We start from the raw sequence: 17,471 nt of genomic DNA, 5'->3' as shown, positions 1-17,471 counted from the left end.
AAGGCTGTGCTGGCAGAAGCACTGAACAACACGAAAGGCAACCCATGAGCGGAAAAAAGGAAACCAATTAAATGAATTGAGCTGACAAACAAGTAATGTTATTTGCCAAAAAACCAAACATTTGATCTCCAAGCCTGATTTTTCCAACTTATCACACTTTGGTATGAAGTGACACAGCTTTAGACCTTTCAATTAATACAACATGCAACAGCTCAATAAAGAAGTAACAAATGTTATTTGTTTGAGCATATTTTCTTCCCACCAGCACTTCAACTGCAGGGTCTCTGCTAAGAACACAGTGTGGTTTTCTGTGTCCATCTGAGAGAGTCATCACAGCCCAGCCCTGTGTGAGGACAGCACACCAGGCACAGCTACCAGCCAACAGCCTCTGCGAGCAGAGGTGTCAGAACCAGCATGAGTAAGATGTGGACTACCAGGAAACCACCTCCCACAGCCCTCATTTCAAGATTAAGCAGCTCAAACATACAAAATACACTGCATCCCTTCAGCACAGTCTTTACCCATTCATCTCACAAGAAACAAATGAAGGACACAGCATCCATTTAATAGATGCATTTAATTAGTTAAGAAGTGACAGTTAAAAGAGGCTATTAGAACTGTCATCCTCTTATAAGGCAAATGAAGAATAATTCAAGAGGGGAAATAAAAAGGCAGTATAAGCTAACCATGGGTCTGTAAAGACAAAAAAAGCCTGTACTCTGATGCTGTTTACGTTCTGTAGGAGCAAACAAGCACTTTGCCCACCTTCATTTAGGGTTTACCTCTCAACCTCCCCTATCCTTCTGGCCCACAGCAGCAGCCTGGGACATCAAAAGTTACATAGGCCTTTCCACAGATGACAAAACCCAGCGTTCCAAGTTGTCCAGGAATACTTTTTGTTTGTTTCTTTGATAAGGAATATTATGCTGCCACTAACATGTTTCAGTGGCCATTCAACTGCCTTGGTCACTGCAGCTGCCAGTGCAAACACACAAACTTCCTGCCTCAGTGGAAACAGCAGGTAGCTCAGACATAGCTGCTGTGGGCTTCGTACTTCAAATGCATCACCTGGAAGCCTGAGCAGGGCTGCAAATTCTGTAAAAGTCTTCAGAAGTCAAAGGCAAAACAAGTTGACAGAGCTGATGTGATTCCTGATTCCTCCAATCTGCCCTGAGCACGCCGGCCAACAGCTGAGCTGCTGTCACAGCAGCTTGGGAACCTCTGGCACATAGCCTGACCTTTCCAGATAAAGCAGTCTGCCCTTGCTCCTGAATCAGAGCCCTGGAAGCCTTACACCACTGGATTCAGGAGGTCTTCAAAACTCCGATAAACATTTTTCACTTCTGAAAGCATGAATTCCTTCTGAAGATATTCCAAGTTTTGAAATTACCACATAATCATTCAAACATAGTAATCATTCATTTTGAAACCCCATGAGTTATGCAGGAACTTTTCTCTCATTAAAACACAATAATGCATACTGGTACTTTTAAATTTATTTTAGAGAAAGGAATTTAAACTCCTTTTCCCCCCCTCTCCTCTTTCAGGAAAATGGAAACCACCTAAGATTATAGCCAAAAACGTTTAACCACATATTTCCTTCTTTTCAGATAAAACCATGTTGGTTCCCTTTCAACTTCTGAACTTAACAAAATTATTAACAAATTACTTCTCTGTCTGTGAACACATTATGTAGTATGGCATCTAAAAATCCAGCAAAGTGGTCTTCCAGAAAATTTCTGAATTGTCTGCTCTGAAAATTGCCTCAAGACAGCCATGGTGGGAGACAAATGGCAAAAGCTGCATTATTTCTAAAGAAACCCAAATTTTCCCCCCTCCCTAATATTATAGAAGTAGATAAAATTGTTAGAACAACTCTTTCAAGGTTTAATATTGCTAACCCCAGATTACCCACATTTAAAACGTTTTATAAATCCTCCACACACCTCTGGGTACTTTTATAATAATGCCTGGCAGTCACTGCTGTAAAATTCAAGAGACAGGTGAAAGCACTACAGAACAGAAGGAAGAAGGAGAGGTTGGAAGTCAGGCAATTACTAAACTCATATTCAGTGGACAAATTTAATGCTACATAAAGAAACACCATTACAGGGACATACAAGAGGAAAAGCTTAATTATGCAGCAGCCTCTTCTCAGAATACAGTCCATCCTAAAAACCAAAGGAAGTATGGCTTTTCTGCCACTGACAGTGGGCAGTTGTGTAACTAAGTTAACAATCTTGATACACATGTTGAAGGATGAGAGTAAGTTCTCTCTCATTTTGCACCCTCATTGTCCACACACTCTGGCACAGCCAGAGCTTTGTTAGGTTAGGAGACCTAAGTAAACTGTCACATACTGAATTATGTAATTTTCACTAGTTTATAGCAGCTGAGTTTTAGTTCGGGTGGCTATTACTGAACTAATTTAATCTCAAATAACATCTTTCATTTCAAACTCCTACTACAGATCAAAGTAGCACTAGAATTTTTAAATGAGAAACACTGGCATGTTACTTTTACATTGGAAACAGGCTTTTGGTATTAGAACAAATATTCTGCTTGCTGACTGAACAAGCAGCGAGAGCAAACACTTTTATCTCCTGGCAGATTATCTGGACAGAGGACAAATAGCACCATAAAGACACACAAACTTGAGAAAGTGCTCCATGAATAGGCTTAGCTGGGCTCTAAGCTGTTGAGCTGTGTTTGTGCCTGGCCTCCCTGCTGACCTGTTCTCAAAGACCTCCCGTGCCACACCTTCAATTTTTAGTGTCTCACCTTCCCTTTTGTATTCTTTTGAATAATCTTTTATTTCTTTTCATCTACATTTAAATGAGCAACTCTCTCCTCCAGCTCCAATTAACAAGGAGTTATCTCTGTTGTTAAAAACAGGCAGGGACAGCTCCTGTAACACCATTAAGCCATATTTTAAAATCCAAACTATTTAAATAGAGAACATATTTCAATTACTTTAAAAGCTACTGTATTTTAGCATAAGAAAAAACCTCGGTTTCACATCCTAATTTAGTCATCTAGTAAACCCTTATCTCAAGAGCAGGGTATTTAACTGATCTGCTGGAGGTATGCTATCTGTGTGCTCCATCCACACATCCTGCAGTTACAGAAAATGCTCCTTCTCCCTACAGCAACCGAGCCATTTCCTCCCCCAGCGAATGCACACAGTTCTCACCACCCACCAACTAATGAATCAGCAGGCTCACAACAGCCGGCACCACTGCGGAGATCAACTTCACCCCCCAGGAAACACCAGTCCCCAGTGAAGTGGTGCAGTCCCCTCCCTTCTGTTTTCACTTTCCCAGCACACTGGAGCAAAATGCATTCTTTCAGAAGAGGCTCAGTTCTGACTCACCCTCTGCCTCATCACGCACACATCTGCCCATTCATAACGGGCTGAGCCACGTCCATCTAGCCCTCCATCCATCCCATTTCTGATCCCACCTTCCCCTGAATCATACCCCACTTCTACAATCTTAAACAGCAGTTTCCCTGGTGATTTCGTGAGAAACACTGACCACTAAGAAAGAAACAGCTTTGAACACTTACTACAGGAAAGAGATGTTAAATCGGGTAAGGCTAACCTCATCATTTCAGCTTCTCTTATTAACATTATGTTTATACACTAGCAAGTAAAAGGACACAACCGGCACAAAATGTTAAAACGAGAAATTACATATTCAACTGTTTCCTTTAACAGCAACAGCATAAGACTATATATACAGTTTCATAAATAAAATGCTGCACACAGAGAAGTGGCAGGACAGCTCTGAAATGTAAAGTTGCGTCAGTCCCATCCTTGTGTACCCCCCAAAATACAAAGACTCACTTTCATATCACAGAGAGGAGTCTCGAGCCAGGGTTTCAAAGAGGGGGGGAAAGCACGAGAGAGGAAGCAATCTACGAAATGCAAAAAAATTGAAAATAGTAAAAAAGCTTTTCTAAAACTTCAGAACAGAACTTATACACTAAAATCCTCAACTAATAGGGGAACAAAACAGAATAGTAACTTCATTAGTGTAACAACAACTGAAGTTACAGCAAAAGCTAATAACTTAATCCAAGGCTTCACACTATTCTTGCAGATATTGATTATTAGTTTAAAAGAAACTAATGACAAGCAACCAAGTCAGGAACAGAGTTTACAGCGTTTATCTGACTATGCTTAATTCCCATGCACTAACCTTGTAACATAATTTAAGCTGGAATTAAACAAATAGAAACAGCTGAAAAGAATCCTATTTAGAAAGTGACTGTGAGTTAACACCGCTTTTAATTCAGATCAATCCCTCTGTCTCATCCCTCAAAACATATTATTCTTTTTTCAAACACACAAAGAAAATGTATTCTGTTTTAAAAGCTACATCTTGGCATTTCTTCCATTTTGTTAAAATTCAAACCTTACACTCTTCTGCAAAAATGTATGGGAATTGATGCTTTCTGACAAAACAAGAGCCAGGGCAGGAGCACTGGGCCAGCACCATTATTTCTCTGCCTGGGACGTGTTCCTCCAGATCTGCTTCCTTGTGATCACACAGAGACATTTCACTTGCAGCTGAGGAAAGAACACACTACAATACACAGGTAGAAAAACACCTCAGAGCACACTACAGTTTTCAACTTCACAGCAAAACCTGATGGTCAGATATTATTACTTTGTTGAATTTTAAAGTATGCTTATGTAAGTCACCAGGTTTCATTACAAATATCAGTAAACACTGAGATGCAACATAACCCACTTCTACAATTCTATGTAGTAAAAATACCCATGTACAGAGTCACTTCAAAAATATCATTCTAAGTAATATCAGCTGAGACAAACCCTTTCTCAACATGATTTGTGTACTACTGAAATACTACAGTGATGGGGTTTGGTTTCTAGAACACCAAAAAAAAGAATAGCTGGAAAATTTTCCTTACCTTACTGGAGAGCCAGAATTTAAAAATCCCTTGTAGAAAATCTGCTATTTTTATGGTTTTTTGGTTGGTTGCATTTGTTAGGTTTTTCTTCTGCACAGTTAGCTCAACTATGTAATCATGACTCCTTCTCAAAAGCATATTGATGTTCCATTAAATTATGCAGGTTGCTATTTCACTTAACTAAAATACAATTTTATAACTAAGAACAGATATGAAGCAGTAAGGATGTCAGAATAAATGTGATTAAAATTGGTGGAACATTTTATTCCTGGATTAAGATCACTGTATTTATGCTTAGAAGCTCACACAGGAAAACAGTAAAATGCTACTGCACAGAAATTATACTCATCTAATAACCAAGTCTCCAGATACAGTTCATTCCAAAATACTGCAATTTCTTGACTAAGCAGAAAACATGAACCAGACTTGACCAAAACCACCAAAAAAACTCCAATACAAAGCACAAAGTAGACAGCTTCTAGTTTTCACATTATCACTGCAGAAGGGACTAATGCTTCCCAAAGAAATGCATCTCATGCTCAGGCTCCATCCATTTGCCTTCAAAAGACAAAACCAACCACAGAGCTGGTATTGAAAATCAACAAAAATGCAAGGAACATAACAAGAAAAAATCTGAAAGGCAATATATGCTGGGGTTTTCCCCTGTGAAAATTTACAGGGCTTTTTAGCAGCCTATCTTTACACTAGATTCTACATGAGAAGGATTGTTGGATTTTAAACCTACACTCCCTTTAAATGGAGAGGCATGCATTTTACGAAGACCCATTTTTTCTTGCAACAATTAAAAAGAATAATGTTTTTGCAGCAAAATATTGCCAGGAGATTGCTGCTGGTTTTGCTGCTCTGAGTACACATGCATGCTTCTGCTCACAAACCCAGTAACTAACAGACACACAGTTTTCTGCCACGTTGACAGAATATTTTCCAGACAAATTTCAAAATTGGTTGTGAAATTTGTTCTTTCCAAGCTTTCAGAAAATCACATAGCAAAAAGCAGTTACAACTAGCAACTGCAACAGAGGATTACAAAGACAGGTTTATCTAAAACACATCACTTGCACACCACACTACCTGGGTGCAAATAAACAGCCTGCTAACCCCTCTACTTTTGGACTGAAAATTCAAAACATAGAATGCAAACATACTCAACTATACAAAAAAGAAGTTACCTGATTTTGCAATATGAGCAAGCAACTAATAAAAAACTCCAGGAATTGACCCAAGCAAGAGAGGGGCAAGAAAAGCTGCTTCTTCTACCCTTTGGCTTTCATTGCCTTCTTGAGCACTCACTCCAACAGCCTCACCCTTCTCCTAAAGCAGAATACAACTCTGGAAAAACTGTTCAAACAGTTGCTCAAAAAGTAGTACTGCATCAAGACTTAACGTCAGTAGTTTTTTGTCTTTTGTATACTATAACAACGGTTCAGTTTTCACCATTCAATATAATGTCATAGTATCATAATTATTCTGTAGACAACTATCAGCCTCTGCAGAGAACATCCTTAGCAGTGACTGGAAATATTCTTTACAGAGCAACATCAAATTTGCAATTACGCAAGCTAATGAGCTCATTTCATTACTTGTACTTTGGACAATAAAGCTTCAATAACTATTTCAGTAACTTTCAGAAAAAAATGACAGTTTCTTGAAGCAAATGTTTCATCATCTTACTGAATTTTTCTTATTTTTAATATGAATTATTAAGTGATTTTCAGAAAGAAGCAGACATTCTCAACAATGACTCTCTTACTTTTCTCATTCATTATGAATTTCTCTTCATTTATGAAGAAGAGGAGGAAAGCATAATATTAGCAACTTTGCTTAGTAAGTAGAGACTGATATGCAAACAAGAGAATTCAATAATCCAAATGTCTGGATTTCTTCCAGCTACAGAGATCTCGAGTATTTCTTTAATCCACACAGCACTCATCTGTCCTTATATATAGCTGCTTCCCAAATGCAAAATTTAGCTCACTACCTCCAATTTTGTTCCTCTTCTGGGAAACTTTAGGATGATGACATGGGTATATTTGAAATCTTGTCCATACAACTCTAAAGAGCACATTTAAGCCACTGGAAAGAGTTCAAGGCAGTATGACTGAGTAACTGCTTTTAGAATACATAATAAAAGCTAAGTAGGAGCAGGTTTACAGACAGCAGACCTTAAGTATTTCCACAGCCGTGCTGCAAGCACTCTTCCCAAGCCTTGTTTCAAAATGGCATCGTCACTGCCTGCACCGTAAGACAGGGACGAGGCTGTAGGCAGTCCCAAAAATATTTGGAAGACAAGGGGTGAAAGGATCCCAGGGGAAAGACTGTGGATCCTCATCACATGAGAGGTGCCTGCGGTGACTCACACTCCAGTGGCAGAGGGCACCCGACGATAAATCACTCGGCAGGAACAACTGTCCAAACGCAGCCAGTGGCTGCCTGCCAGCACAATGTGTCCAGTCTAAGTCCTCTAAAGATTTCCCTTCCCAAAATCTAAGTTCCAGTCTAAGTCCTCTAAAGATTTCCCTTCCCAAAATCTAAGTTCCTAACTGTTCACAGTGTATAAGCTGTATGCACGTAGAAGCATCTCCTAATTGTGAGGTGAAGTGAACAAGCATAGGTACACTACGACTTCAAAGGGAGTTGGATTAAACAGCTGAAATCCATGCAACAACAGGTTGTAATGAACACTTTCAAGTATCTAGGCAAAAAAAGAGAAAGTTTCACTCTCCTCTGAAGCAAAAATGGGTTTAGGAGCATAAACAAAGGATGTTGCTGGGGAAAAGAAAAATTAATAGAAAGAAAAAGAAACTGACAAGTCTCTGCCAGCTAAAGGACTCTTAAGCACAAACACAATAATAAATTCTAGAAACACAAGCATCCATAGAAATCAAATCTTTTACTCAAACCACACAGATGATCCTGGATGAAAGCTGATCAAGGGGATCATCAATAAAAGTGGATTCTTCTCATTCACCAAGCCTTCACAGGATTCCCATCAAGTAACTCCAAGGAATTAAAAAAATAAATAAATAAATAAAATCAAGCTGCTTAACCAGGCTCAGTACAAACTGGATACACCACCAAACCCATTTGTCTGCTGCAAGAATAACCACACACTGACCTCCTTGTTTAAAGCTCACAGAAAAGTCTGAGAAAGATCAAAAGCAACAGTGACTTGAGTTTCATCAGGACAACACCACTTCCCTTGGCTGGAGCAGGCAGAAGTACCTCAAAGGCTCTGAGCCCACAGACAGTCCAGCAGCTGATGTCCCTTCACTGACCACCTGCTGTCCCTCACAGAGGACTCTCTCCCAGCTACCACAAGGTTTTGGGGTCATCATGACCCCAAAGGGCACAAGTAGGAGGATAACAATTAAGGCTGCTCAGGAAAAGTGGAAAGCTGGTTCTATTGGCTGCCATTTGAATAGGTGTTGTATTTTAATAAAAACTACTTCTCATTACACTTCTGTTTCTGCTGTAACACTTGCAGCATAAGAAAGATTTGGGGTTTTTTTAATAGTCATCCAAGCCATTAACACTAACTTGGAGCAAAATAAAATCTAGTTATGACAAAAAACTGTGCAAGTAGAAACTCAGCATCTTTAGTAAGAAAACTGAAAATCTTTAGTTACGGCTAGAACAATGTTAATGGTTAATGAGTAGAAATCCTAGCTACATCACATGTGGCACAGCAGGCACTCTGAATCAATTTAAATCGTGTCTGATGTGCTTTCCTCCAAAGCTGCAAAGTTCAGAGTGTATTAGAGCAAACTAAACCCGTGTGGAAGACTCTGGTTTATGAGCAGCTGCCACCAAAGAACAGACAGGAAGTAAAGCTGCATAAGAAAGAGATGGAGAATTGCATTATAAAGGGGAGGGGAAGTAAAACAACTTCACAGACTTCATCAGTGATTGGTATTTAAACAGTAAAAAAGAGTATCTGAGAACTAATGCTCTTTCAAGTAAGAAAGAATGAAGCTAAAGAAACATCTTGAATAAGAAATGAAAACTGGGGACATTATCTTACTCTAAGATGTATACAAAATGAATCACACAAAGAAAGTTGACCACACAGTTCTTAATGAAACAAAGGGACTTTGAAAAAGAATAGATCTTAGGAAGCACTGAAGTCCACACACAGCTCAGCTATAAGTTCGTATGTCATCAGTACAAAACTGAAATAAAAATTACAGAACTTCATTAATCACAATAAAACCAGTCTAAGTCATTAATGATACCAGAAAACCAAGGTGAAAATAAAGTTCTCCATTCAATTGCAAGGTTTAATTATCCAATATTTGAGGCGATACATTAGACTACCACACTGTCTGTCTTTCAATTTCTTAGGATCTATTCATTTACTCTTTACCAAAAAAACAAAATTTGAAAACCCCTGGAAATTAGCTGACAACACAGAGGATCAGAGAGCCTTGGTATGGTTCAGCTCCCCAGAAACAGCACACACGCTGCATCTGATACACCCCACACAGACCCACAATCACAATGAAATACTATGTTCTATCATTTCTACGATCTAGGGACCTATTTTTAGTGCTGCTTTTTGTTCTGATATGACAAACCTGAAAAATTGCTCAAATACACAATTAAATTTGCTGCAGGTCAAAGACAGCATACAATGTTAAAGCTATCTCAAAAAAATGTTAAACTTGAGTTCAAAATGAGTAGAAACATTAAGTGTACACTGAGCCATCCAATTCTTGGATTAATGAAGACAGGGTATCCACCAGAGGCCTACCCACCCATTGTGAACATCAGATGCATCAAATTAAAAGGCAAATTAAGCATATAAAAAAAAAATCCCCTCAGTTAAGAAATACCAGATTGAAAAACCTCAAGCCTATGAAGTATGCATTTGCAGAATCCCAACTTTTACAAGAGCATTGCTCTTTCTAGAATTCAAACATTTAAGCAGCAATTCCAGCAGATGCCACATTGGTAGCTTTGTCAATCTGTGTACAAAACTTCTTTAGCACAATAGTGACATACTTCAAATCTGGATAAACTATTTTGGGCCACCATTGTTTAGCCAAACACCAAAGCAGAATTCCAGAATAAAAATATTCTAATGTTGGTAAGTTTATCTACGTTCTAAATCTCAAACTAATGCCTAAGATAATTATTAACTGACAGCTTCCCCCATAGTCTTTTTTTATTCAGATAATTAAAAACATGCCTTGCTGGCATAAATCCAGTGATGAACAAACACACATTATGCACTGCCTCAAGAATCAAAGCTCATAAAACAATGTTGCAAAGAGCTACAAAAATCACATGGTTTTAAGAGACTGCTGAAGCCTGTGAAAGAAATTCTTAATTAAACCAAATGACAAAAATCTAGGGAGAACAAAATCTCAGACAATTCATATGAAACTCTTAACTGTTTCTGATGATAACATAAAACACTCTCCCACTCTGCTCATTCCTCTGTTCCAATCATGGGAGTGGCTTACTTTTAGAGAAGTTTTATTCTGTGCAGAGCAAGCCTGCATTCATGTGTGATTTACACAAGTAAGGGCTGATTACAACACTGAATTTGTGATTTGTTCATACCAGAGCACAGCATTATTCCCATTTATCTGTTTGTCCACCTCTAGCCTCATTCAGATGAATTCTTCTAAACATTTCAGTGAAGCAGTCTAGAATTTACTGTAAACACACATAAAAGAAGGAGTGGCATTCATTAATGAGGCTCATGTTCTATTTTAATATACAGCATACCTACCATGCTCTTACATGATTAAGACAACACAAGAAAATGGATGAAGCAGTTCAGTACTTTAAGAATTCATTCAGAGAAAACAAAGTTAAAAAAAATCATAGGAGTAAATAAAATTAGTTTTGAACTGGCAAGAAGAGAGACTTCAGTCTTCTTACACATTACAAGAAAAATTCCTCATTCAATTGTGAGCCAGAATCAATATTTTTCAGTAAGAGCCAGATTCAATTCAGTTTCCTTAGCAAAGCAGTCAGTACCCAGACAGCCAACTTCACTTCTCCCCCAATTTGTCAAACTTCTGCAAGCCTCACAGGACTAAATGGAAAACAATTTTTTCCAAAAAACCTCATTAACTTGAATTCCACATACCATAACTGCCCTCAGGAATTTTTTTTCTTCCAATCAAGTTTTCCCACTATAGGAAATATTTATCTTCCACCTAGCAGCATTTAAAAGACCCAATATGCCATTAAACCTGAATATGCTTCAAGTATTTCCTCCAGCCTGGCAGGTTTGGTAGCATTAGCTGATTCTTGTTACAAGGGTAAAGAAAAAAAAATTAGGCAAAAGGAAGGATTTTGTAGTCCATTTAAAGTTTTTAAAAATAAAAAAAACAATACACAAACTTAGCCTGAAACAGAAAAACTATGAGGGTTTAAGTGCTGGTCTAAACCCACTGAGTTCTGAAGAAAAATCTCCTATTGAATTCAGTGATCTTTGGATCAGTCCCAAAGCACCTACAGGAGCACAGATAAGAGACAGCACCTATATTTTAAAGATATGTTTTTCCTGCAAAACAAAACCAGCTGTGGGTGATTTCAGTAACTTTATTCTGAAGAGACTAAGCAAGGTTTCTGACTTTAAATCTCATACAGCTTCACAGCAACCATCACTGTCACTAGGGAATTTGAGCTTTCAATATCAGTCTATGGGACAACCACCTCAGAAAAAAGAGAATCAGAAATCAATTCTGAAAGCGATGCTGCTTCTGTATTATAGCTGATGGTGAAACAGAAAAAGCTTCATTCCACTTAGAGCACACTGACTGCCTGCTGTACCAACTGGCAGCCAAAGACAGCATGAAATAACCTGTTGAAAGTGCAAATTTTCATTAGTCTACCACAATTCGTTGGCCAAAGTCTAATTTCTGAACCACTTTAGAAGCACCTACACAACACCAAGCTTAGACTGCTCCCCAAAATTTTATCATAGCATGACAGTAGAAGTAGTTCTGTTCTTCAAAATAGTACAAAGCCACCAGTACTGCCCACACGTTTCCCAATTCTTCCAATTGCCTAAACATTAGCTTGCTTTAAAATAAAGCAATATTTTTTCTTGTCAGCTTTCACTTGTACTCACATCACCACTACCTTACCTGCATGTAGATGTGAAGTATTAGAAATATCACATCTTACATGCAGTCCATACCAGTAAGACCATATAAGCACAACAAAAAAATTTCTTTCAGTTTCAACAATTCCCTCCTTACCTTGCCTCCTTCTCTTTCAAAGTCGACATATTCCCGGGTCGGTGTCTGTCGCTGCTCCCCCTGCCAGCTGGCCGGAAAAAACTGCAGAGACAGATTGGTTCCTGTGGCCACAAAAGCCTTTTAGAAAAATCAATACAAACAGGATCAGGGAGCAAGACATTACATAAATTATGCAGGCAGTCATTTATTTTTACATCAGTTTATGTCTTAAGCCAGGCAGCATAGAGAATACTTAAAGTCAAAAACATGCACTCATCATTTTTCTTAAGTATTAAGTTACAAACATCTGATTCCATTTTGACAACATTTGCCATTGGCTGCTTTGGATATAAAATACAACATGGAATCAATACTTCTTTCAAATCAGTTTTGCTGACATTAGAATCTGTCCTTTCAGTTCTGTCTGGATACCCTGCACCAACTTAGTACCTGCAACATTAAAAACTGCCCATGCTTTTTCAAAGAGGTTGCATATCTCTAAAAGGACTGCTGAAGGAAAATTAACTCCTTAGACTCATTGCTAAGGACAACTTTTTTCAAAAGAAAAGGATTTGTTCCCTTTCACAATCTACTTATACCTAGATAGGCATTTAACTGAAGCACAGATATTCCTATTTTATCATCTATTGACATGCAGCATCAATACAGAGTTCAATCAAGCTTCTCAAAGCTTTCAAAGTCCTCATGCCACACTGACACCAGCGATACCCAGATCAGCACATGCTGTGTCAGTAAGAAAAGGCAACTGTAGGAATTCCTCTCAGTTGCAGTCCTTTATAAAATCATTAAAAGGACTGGCTTAAACCCATTAGAAAAACCATGCATTGCTTTCAAGCAAACCATTTTCTACAACTTCAAATGAAAATCGGATTCAGTTTTCTTTATAAACTCCCTGTATTTGTTAGCATATCTTAACTCCAAGCCATGATGACTACAGCAATTCCAAGACGTGAAATAAAAAATTATTTTTTGCAAGCAGAAGTCAGATTCACAGTATTTATACTCATCTGTGGTACAAGTGACCTTGTTACCCTGTAAGTATGTGAATACTCACACAGACTCAGAGCATATCACTCTTCTCAAAATCCCACTGTTAAACATAATTTGTTGCAATCAAATGGCTGTATTTATTACCATGATCACTTAGATTTAAATGGTTATTAATCTAGAACATAGGTTTTTTTCTTAAAAGCTATACAACTACTATTTCAACAGCTGGAATTTCCTGACAAACAGATTTCTTTCAAGCAACCCAGAATTCAGCCACTTCATGGTATAACTGTACAGCTACCTATGACACTATAGCTACATGTTATTTAAGACAGTTCTAGTCATGGGCTGGAACATTGTCACAGGATTAATACCTCCTACCTCCCATTTTGAAAGTAGAAGTGCTTTGGCTTGGCTCTTCCCCCTCCACCAAGGGAGACTAATGCTCTGCAAGCAGTTTTGGTTCCAGGCTATTCTTAAAAAGATTTTTAATTTTTTTTGTTGTTTTGTTTGCTTATTTTGACTCCTATAAGCACATTCTCAATGTCATTAAAATTAACAAATCAGTCCTAAAAATGCCAGAATAGTACTGTATTGGTGCATTAATATTTGTTTCCAAAGACAAACATTTCAATCATAACAGAAGTTTCATCAAGAAAACATTTGCCACAAATAGGAGGCATCAAATCTGTCAGAGCTGCACACTATCAGGCTCACTACCTTCTATTATCCCTTTACTTTTCTAAGTGATGCTATCCTAGTATGAAGAAGAAAACTACACCCATCTCCAAATATTTGTTACTCTGAGTCTTCACCACTTATGCCGCTCAAGAACTGTTTTCCTACCTCTGGCATTTCCAGTAAACACGTGTTTGATACTCCTTAATTTATACATTTAAAATATCGAGGAGTGAGATCTTTTGAGAGTAAACAAGCTGACCACTGAAGCCCTATAGACCAGTCCAGTTCTGGTACTGGGTCAAAAGGATTACTTTCTGGAAAACCCAGCAAGACAGTGAAGTGCCCATGCCTTCCTGCTTCTACCCCCAGTGTGTGCTAGAGGGCCATGAAAAACAGGGGGAAAAGGTCAGAGAAAAGAAGATAAAGTTCACAAATTCTGCATCCTCATAGAGTCAGGCAGGCATTATTTAAACCATAAAAAGCTATGTAGATATTTGTTCTCTGGATTTTTGAAGCCTGTTCCCTCCCCTTGAAGAGACAAAACCATCCAGTTAAACTACCCATATGCTTCTCAAATCAAATCATAGGTCAATACTGACAATCTTGAGAACAGTCCTACTAATAACCACATAAGACTACATGGAAGCCATTAATTTCCATCAAATAACAAACAAACAAAAAATAATGATGATTAAAAAAGAAAAAAAAAAAAATCACACCACTAGTTCAGTTTTAAACTTGAAAGTAAGAAAACTATAGTTTTGTCTGCAGAGCCTTTCAAAGCCCAGTCTGAAAAGCCATCAGACATTTACGTCACAAATTTTGTGAAAAGCTTATCAGTTAGTACAAGGGCGACCTGACCCACACAGACAATGTAAATACAATACCTTCCAAAGAAAATCAAACACATGAGGTTATTTAAGCTATCAAAGCATTACCAGTAAATGTGAAATCTTATTTAATACACTTCACAGTTACTTCTCAGTAATATTGATAATTATTTCCTTTATTCAACCAAGAGCTATTTGACACACGTAACCAACAACCTACTGCCGGTTCTACATTAAATCCCTGAGCTGTTCTCCAGGGTTTTTTTTTTTTCTGCTTCAAAATATGTAAGGTCATTTACAAAGGCTCCCTTTGGAGATAAAAGAATAAATCCTTGATGTCTGGAAAAACATTCAAGACTACCAAAAAAAACTAAAATTACTAGCTCTTTTTAACATCAGTCATTACACACTACATGTCTAAATAAACCTGACTACTCATGCCCTGTTCACAAAACAAAACCAGATGTTTCAGATGAAGAAATATAGAGCCTGTTTTATAATTAAGTAGAGTGAAAATATGCAGAACATGCATCACTAGCTGCTTCCAAAGGATGAAGTTCTGGCAAAAAAAAAAGGGCAGCAGCGGGCTCAGAAGTACAAAGGTGAAACTACAGTGATTTCCCATCTATACAAGAACTGCATAGGCTGCATAAGAAAGCTAGTTATAAGGTACATGGCCCTTTTTTTAGGGGGGGGGATAGGGAGGGATTTGGGTATACTATGCACTTCCACATGTACAGGAACTTCCAATGCTTGCAAACTATGTCTTCCTTACCTACCCATTGTTACCCTGGTGTTTTCTTAAAGGAAGCAAACATGCACAAAGAAAAATGCATGTTGAAAAAAAAAAGAAAACTAAAACTAAGAACCTGTCTACTCTTATAAAGAAGGAGACCTCTTATAAAATAAAATTACAGGTTCTAAAACAAGAGATAACAAGCAGGGATAAGATTCAGCTAAAATAAAGTTATTCAGTAAAAGGTAACCATATACTTGAGTGTGCATCCTTTTACTGACAAACGCAAATTAACGAGATCAGTTACAGTAACTAGCATCCAAGTACTTTTGGAAGTGCATAAGAGTAATTGCATTGTCCATAAGAATAATTTCATTGTGAACTGATTAGCAGTATGTATACCACGTGAAATTAAAGAATGCTCATAAACCAGACTTGGTGGAACTGGGGTTAATTTTCTATTTTACCTTGTCTTTCATTATATACCTTAACTGAAAAAAGAGGTTACTTCTGCATTTTAACAAACTTAACAATGCTACAAAGCACTAATCCTATAGAAGCAACCTGGAGCAGAAATCAAACCAGGAAATAAGGAGTCAGTTCTTGACTACTCTGAGCCATACTTCATCTCACTTCTTATTTCAGAGGGCGACAGTAGTCTGCAACTAACCTTAATGAATGAGAAAAGCAGAGCTGAAGTTGCAAGTTTCAAGCCCTAATTTTAAAAGCGTTTGATTTAGTCCACAAATACATCAAACAGCTCACTCAGGACTTTAAGCTAGCGCCTTGAACAAGTAACTCATTTCTCAAAGCTACTGTTTCCGGAAAGGGAAAAAAGAAAAAAAAAGGCGCAAAAAGGCGAAAAAAAAAAAAAACAAAAAACTGAATATTAAAATTAGCAGCTCATAGCTGCAGCACGTGCCCAGGGAAGAAGCGCAGCCCGTTCTCACTGCCGGGGGTTTTCCTGCCTTCCTTCCCTGTCACCCCGGCGCTGCAGACAAGCACTCTCCCCCGCTCGGGAGCGAGCCGACACCTTCGAGCGAAAAAGCGCTGTTCCTACGGCTGACAAAAACGGTGCCTGTTCACCAAAACCTCCTTTCCCTCGGCGTTTGAAAGGCAAGCCGATGTCGTCCCGCTCCTTAAGGAAAACTCTCCTTCACGGCCGGCCCCGAGCCTTTGGGCTTGGGCACCGCGCTGCGTTCCCTGCCCCGACGGCTTCCCCCAAACTTTTATTTCACGAGCCAAGCGCGGCCCGGCCCGGTGCCGGCGGGCCCCGATGGGAGCGCGGCGCCACTTACGATCTCGGAGCGGCCGTCGCGGCAAGCGTTCTGGAAGCGGGCCTGCCTCTCCTCGTGCGGCCGGTCCCTGAAGCCGGTGTATTTAATCTGCGGGGAACAGGGCGCGCAATCAGGAGGGGCCAATCCCGGCGATAAGGGGGCAGCGGAGCGCACTGACTGCGCCTCCCCGCGCCGCCAGCTCGGCTCCAGCCGCGGCCGAGGGGAGGTGCGGGGCTGCCCCGGCCCCTCCGCGGCCCGCGGAAACTTTCCCCACGGCGGGCGGGCGGAGGCAGGGAGAGAAGGGGGAGCCCCGCCGCCACCGCCGCCTCACCTCGCACTCGCGGCTCAGCTTCCTGAAGAACTCCTCGTTCTCGAACTTGCTCCGCTGGTCGGGGACAACCCGCGGCATGGTGGTGGGGCCGCCGCCGCCGGCTGCCCTCCTTCCTTCCCTCCCTCCCTCCCGCCCGCCCCGCGCTGTCCCAGCCCCAGCGCTCGCCTCGCCCTTTGTTAGCCCCCGCCGGCGGCGCCCCCCCTTCCCTCCTCCCGTCCCTCCTCCTCCCGCGGCGCACGCAGAGCAGCCGCAGCCGCCGCCGGAGCTCGATGCCGCTGCCGCCGCCGCCGCCCGCTCCCGCCCCCAGCCCGCTCCCTCCCCTCCGACTTCCTCCCGGCTCGTAAACTCGGCCCGAACAGCCGCGCCATTCACAACTCCGCCGCCGCCGCCGCGCATGCGCCCCGCGAGGCGGGAAGAGGCGAGGGGTGACTCAGAGCCCCCTGCGCG

At 40.1% G+C, this 17,471-nt stretch overlaps 1 protein-coding gene across 5 annotated transcripts in view; it reads right to left on the bottom strand.

Moving 5' to 3' along the window:
* Positions 1-17,125, bottom strand: part of CBFB (core-binding factor subunit beta) — a 37,287-nt gene extending 20,162 nt beyond the window's left edge. For 4 of the 5 annotated variants that reach the window (XM_062499862.1, XM_062499860.1, XM_062499861.1 and 1 more), the window contains exons 1-3: positions 17,025-17,125; positions 16,715-16,801; positions 12,180-12,296 (exon numbers count right to left, since the gene is read on the bottom strand). In XM_062499862.1, the coding sequence (XP_062355846.1) occupies positions 12,180-12,296; positions 16,715-16,801; positions 17,025-17,102 (282 nt within the window). In that variant the 5' untranslated portion in view covers positions 17,103-17,125. The remainder of the gene's footprint in view (positions 1-12,179; positions 12,297-16,714; positions 16,802-17,024) is intronic. The other variant, XM_062499863.1, reaches the window with a different exon arrangement.
* Positions 17,126-17,471: the final 346 nt, after the last annotated feature.

The sequence above is a fragment of the Cinclus cinclus genome, chromosome 11 (assembly GCF_963662255.1).
Source record: "Cinclus cinclus chromosome 11, bCinCin1.1, whole genome shotgun sequence".
Taxonomy (NCBI): Eukaryota; Metazoa; Chordata; class Aves; order Passeriformes; family Cinclidae; genus Cinclus; species Cinclus cinclus.
This window is presented reverse-complemented; position numbering and strand designations above follow the sequence as displayed.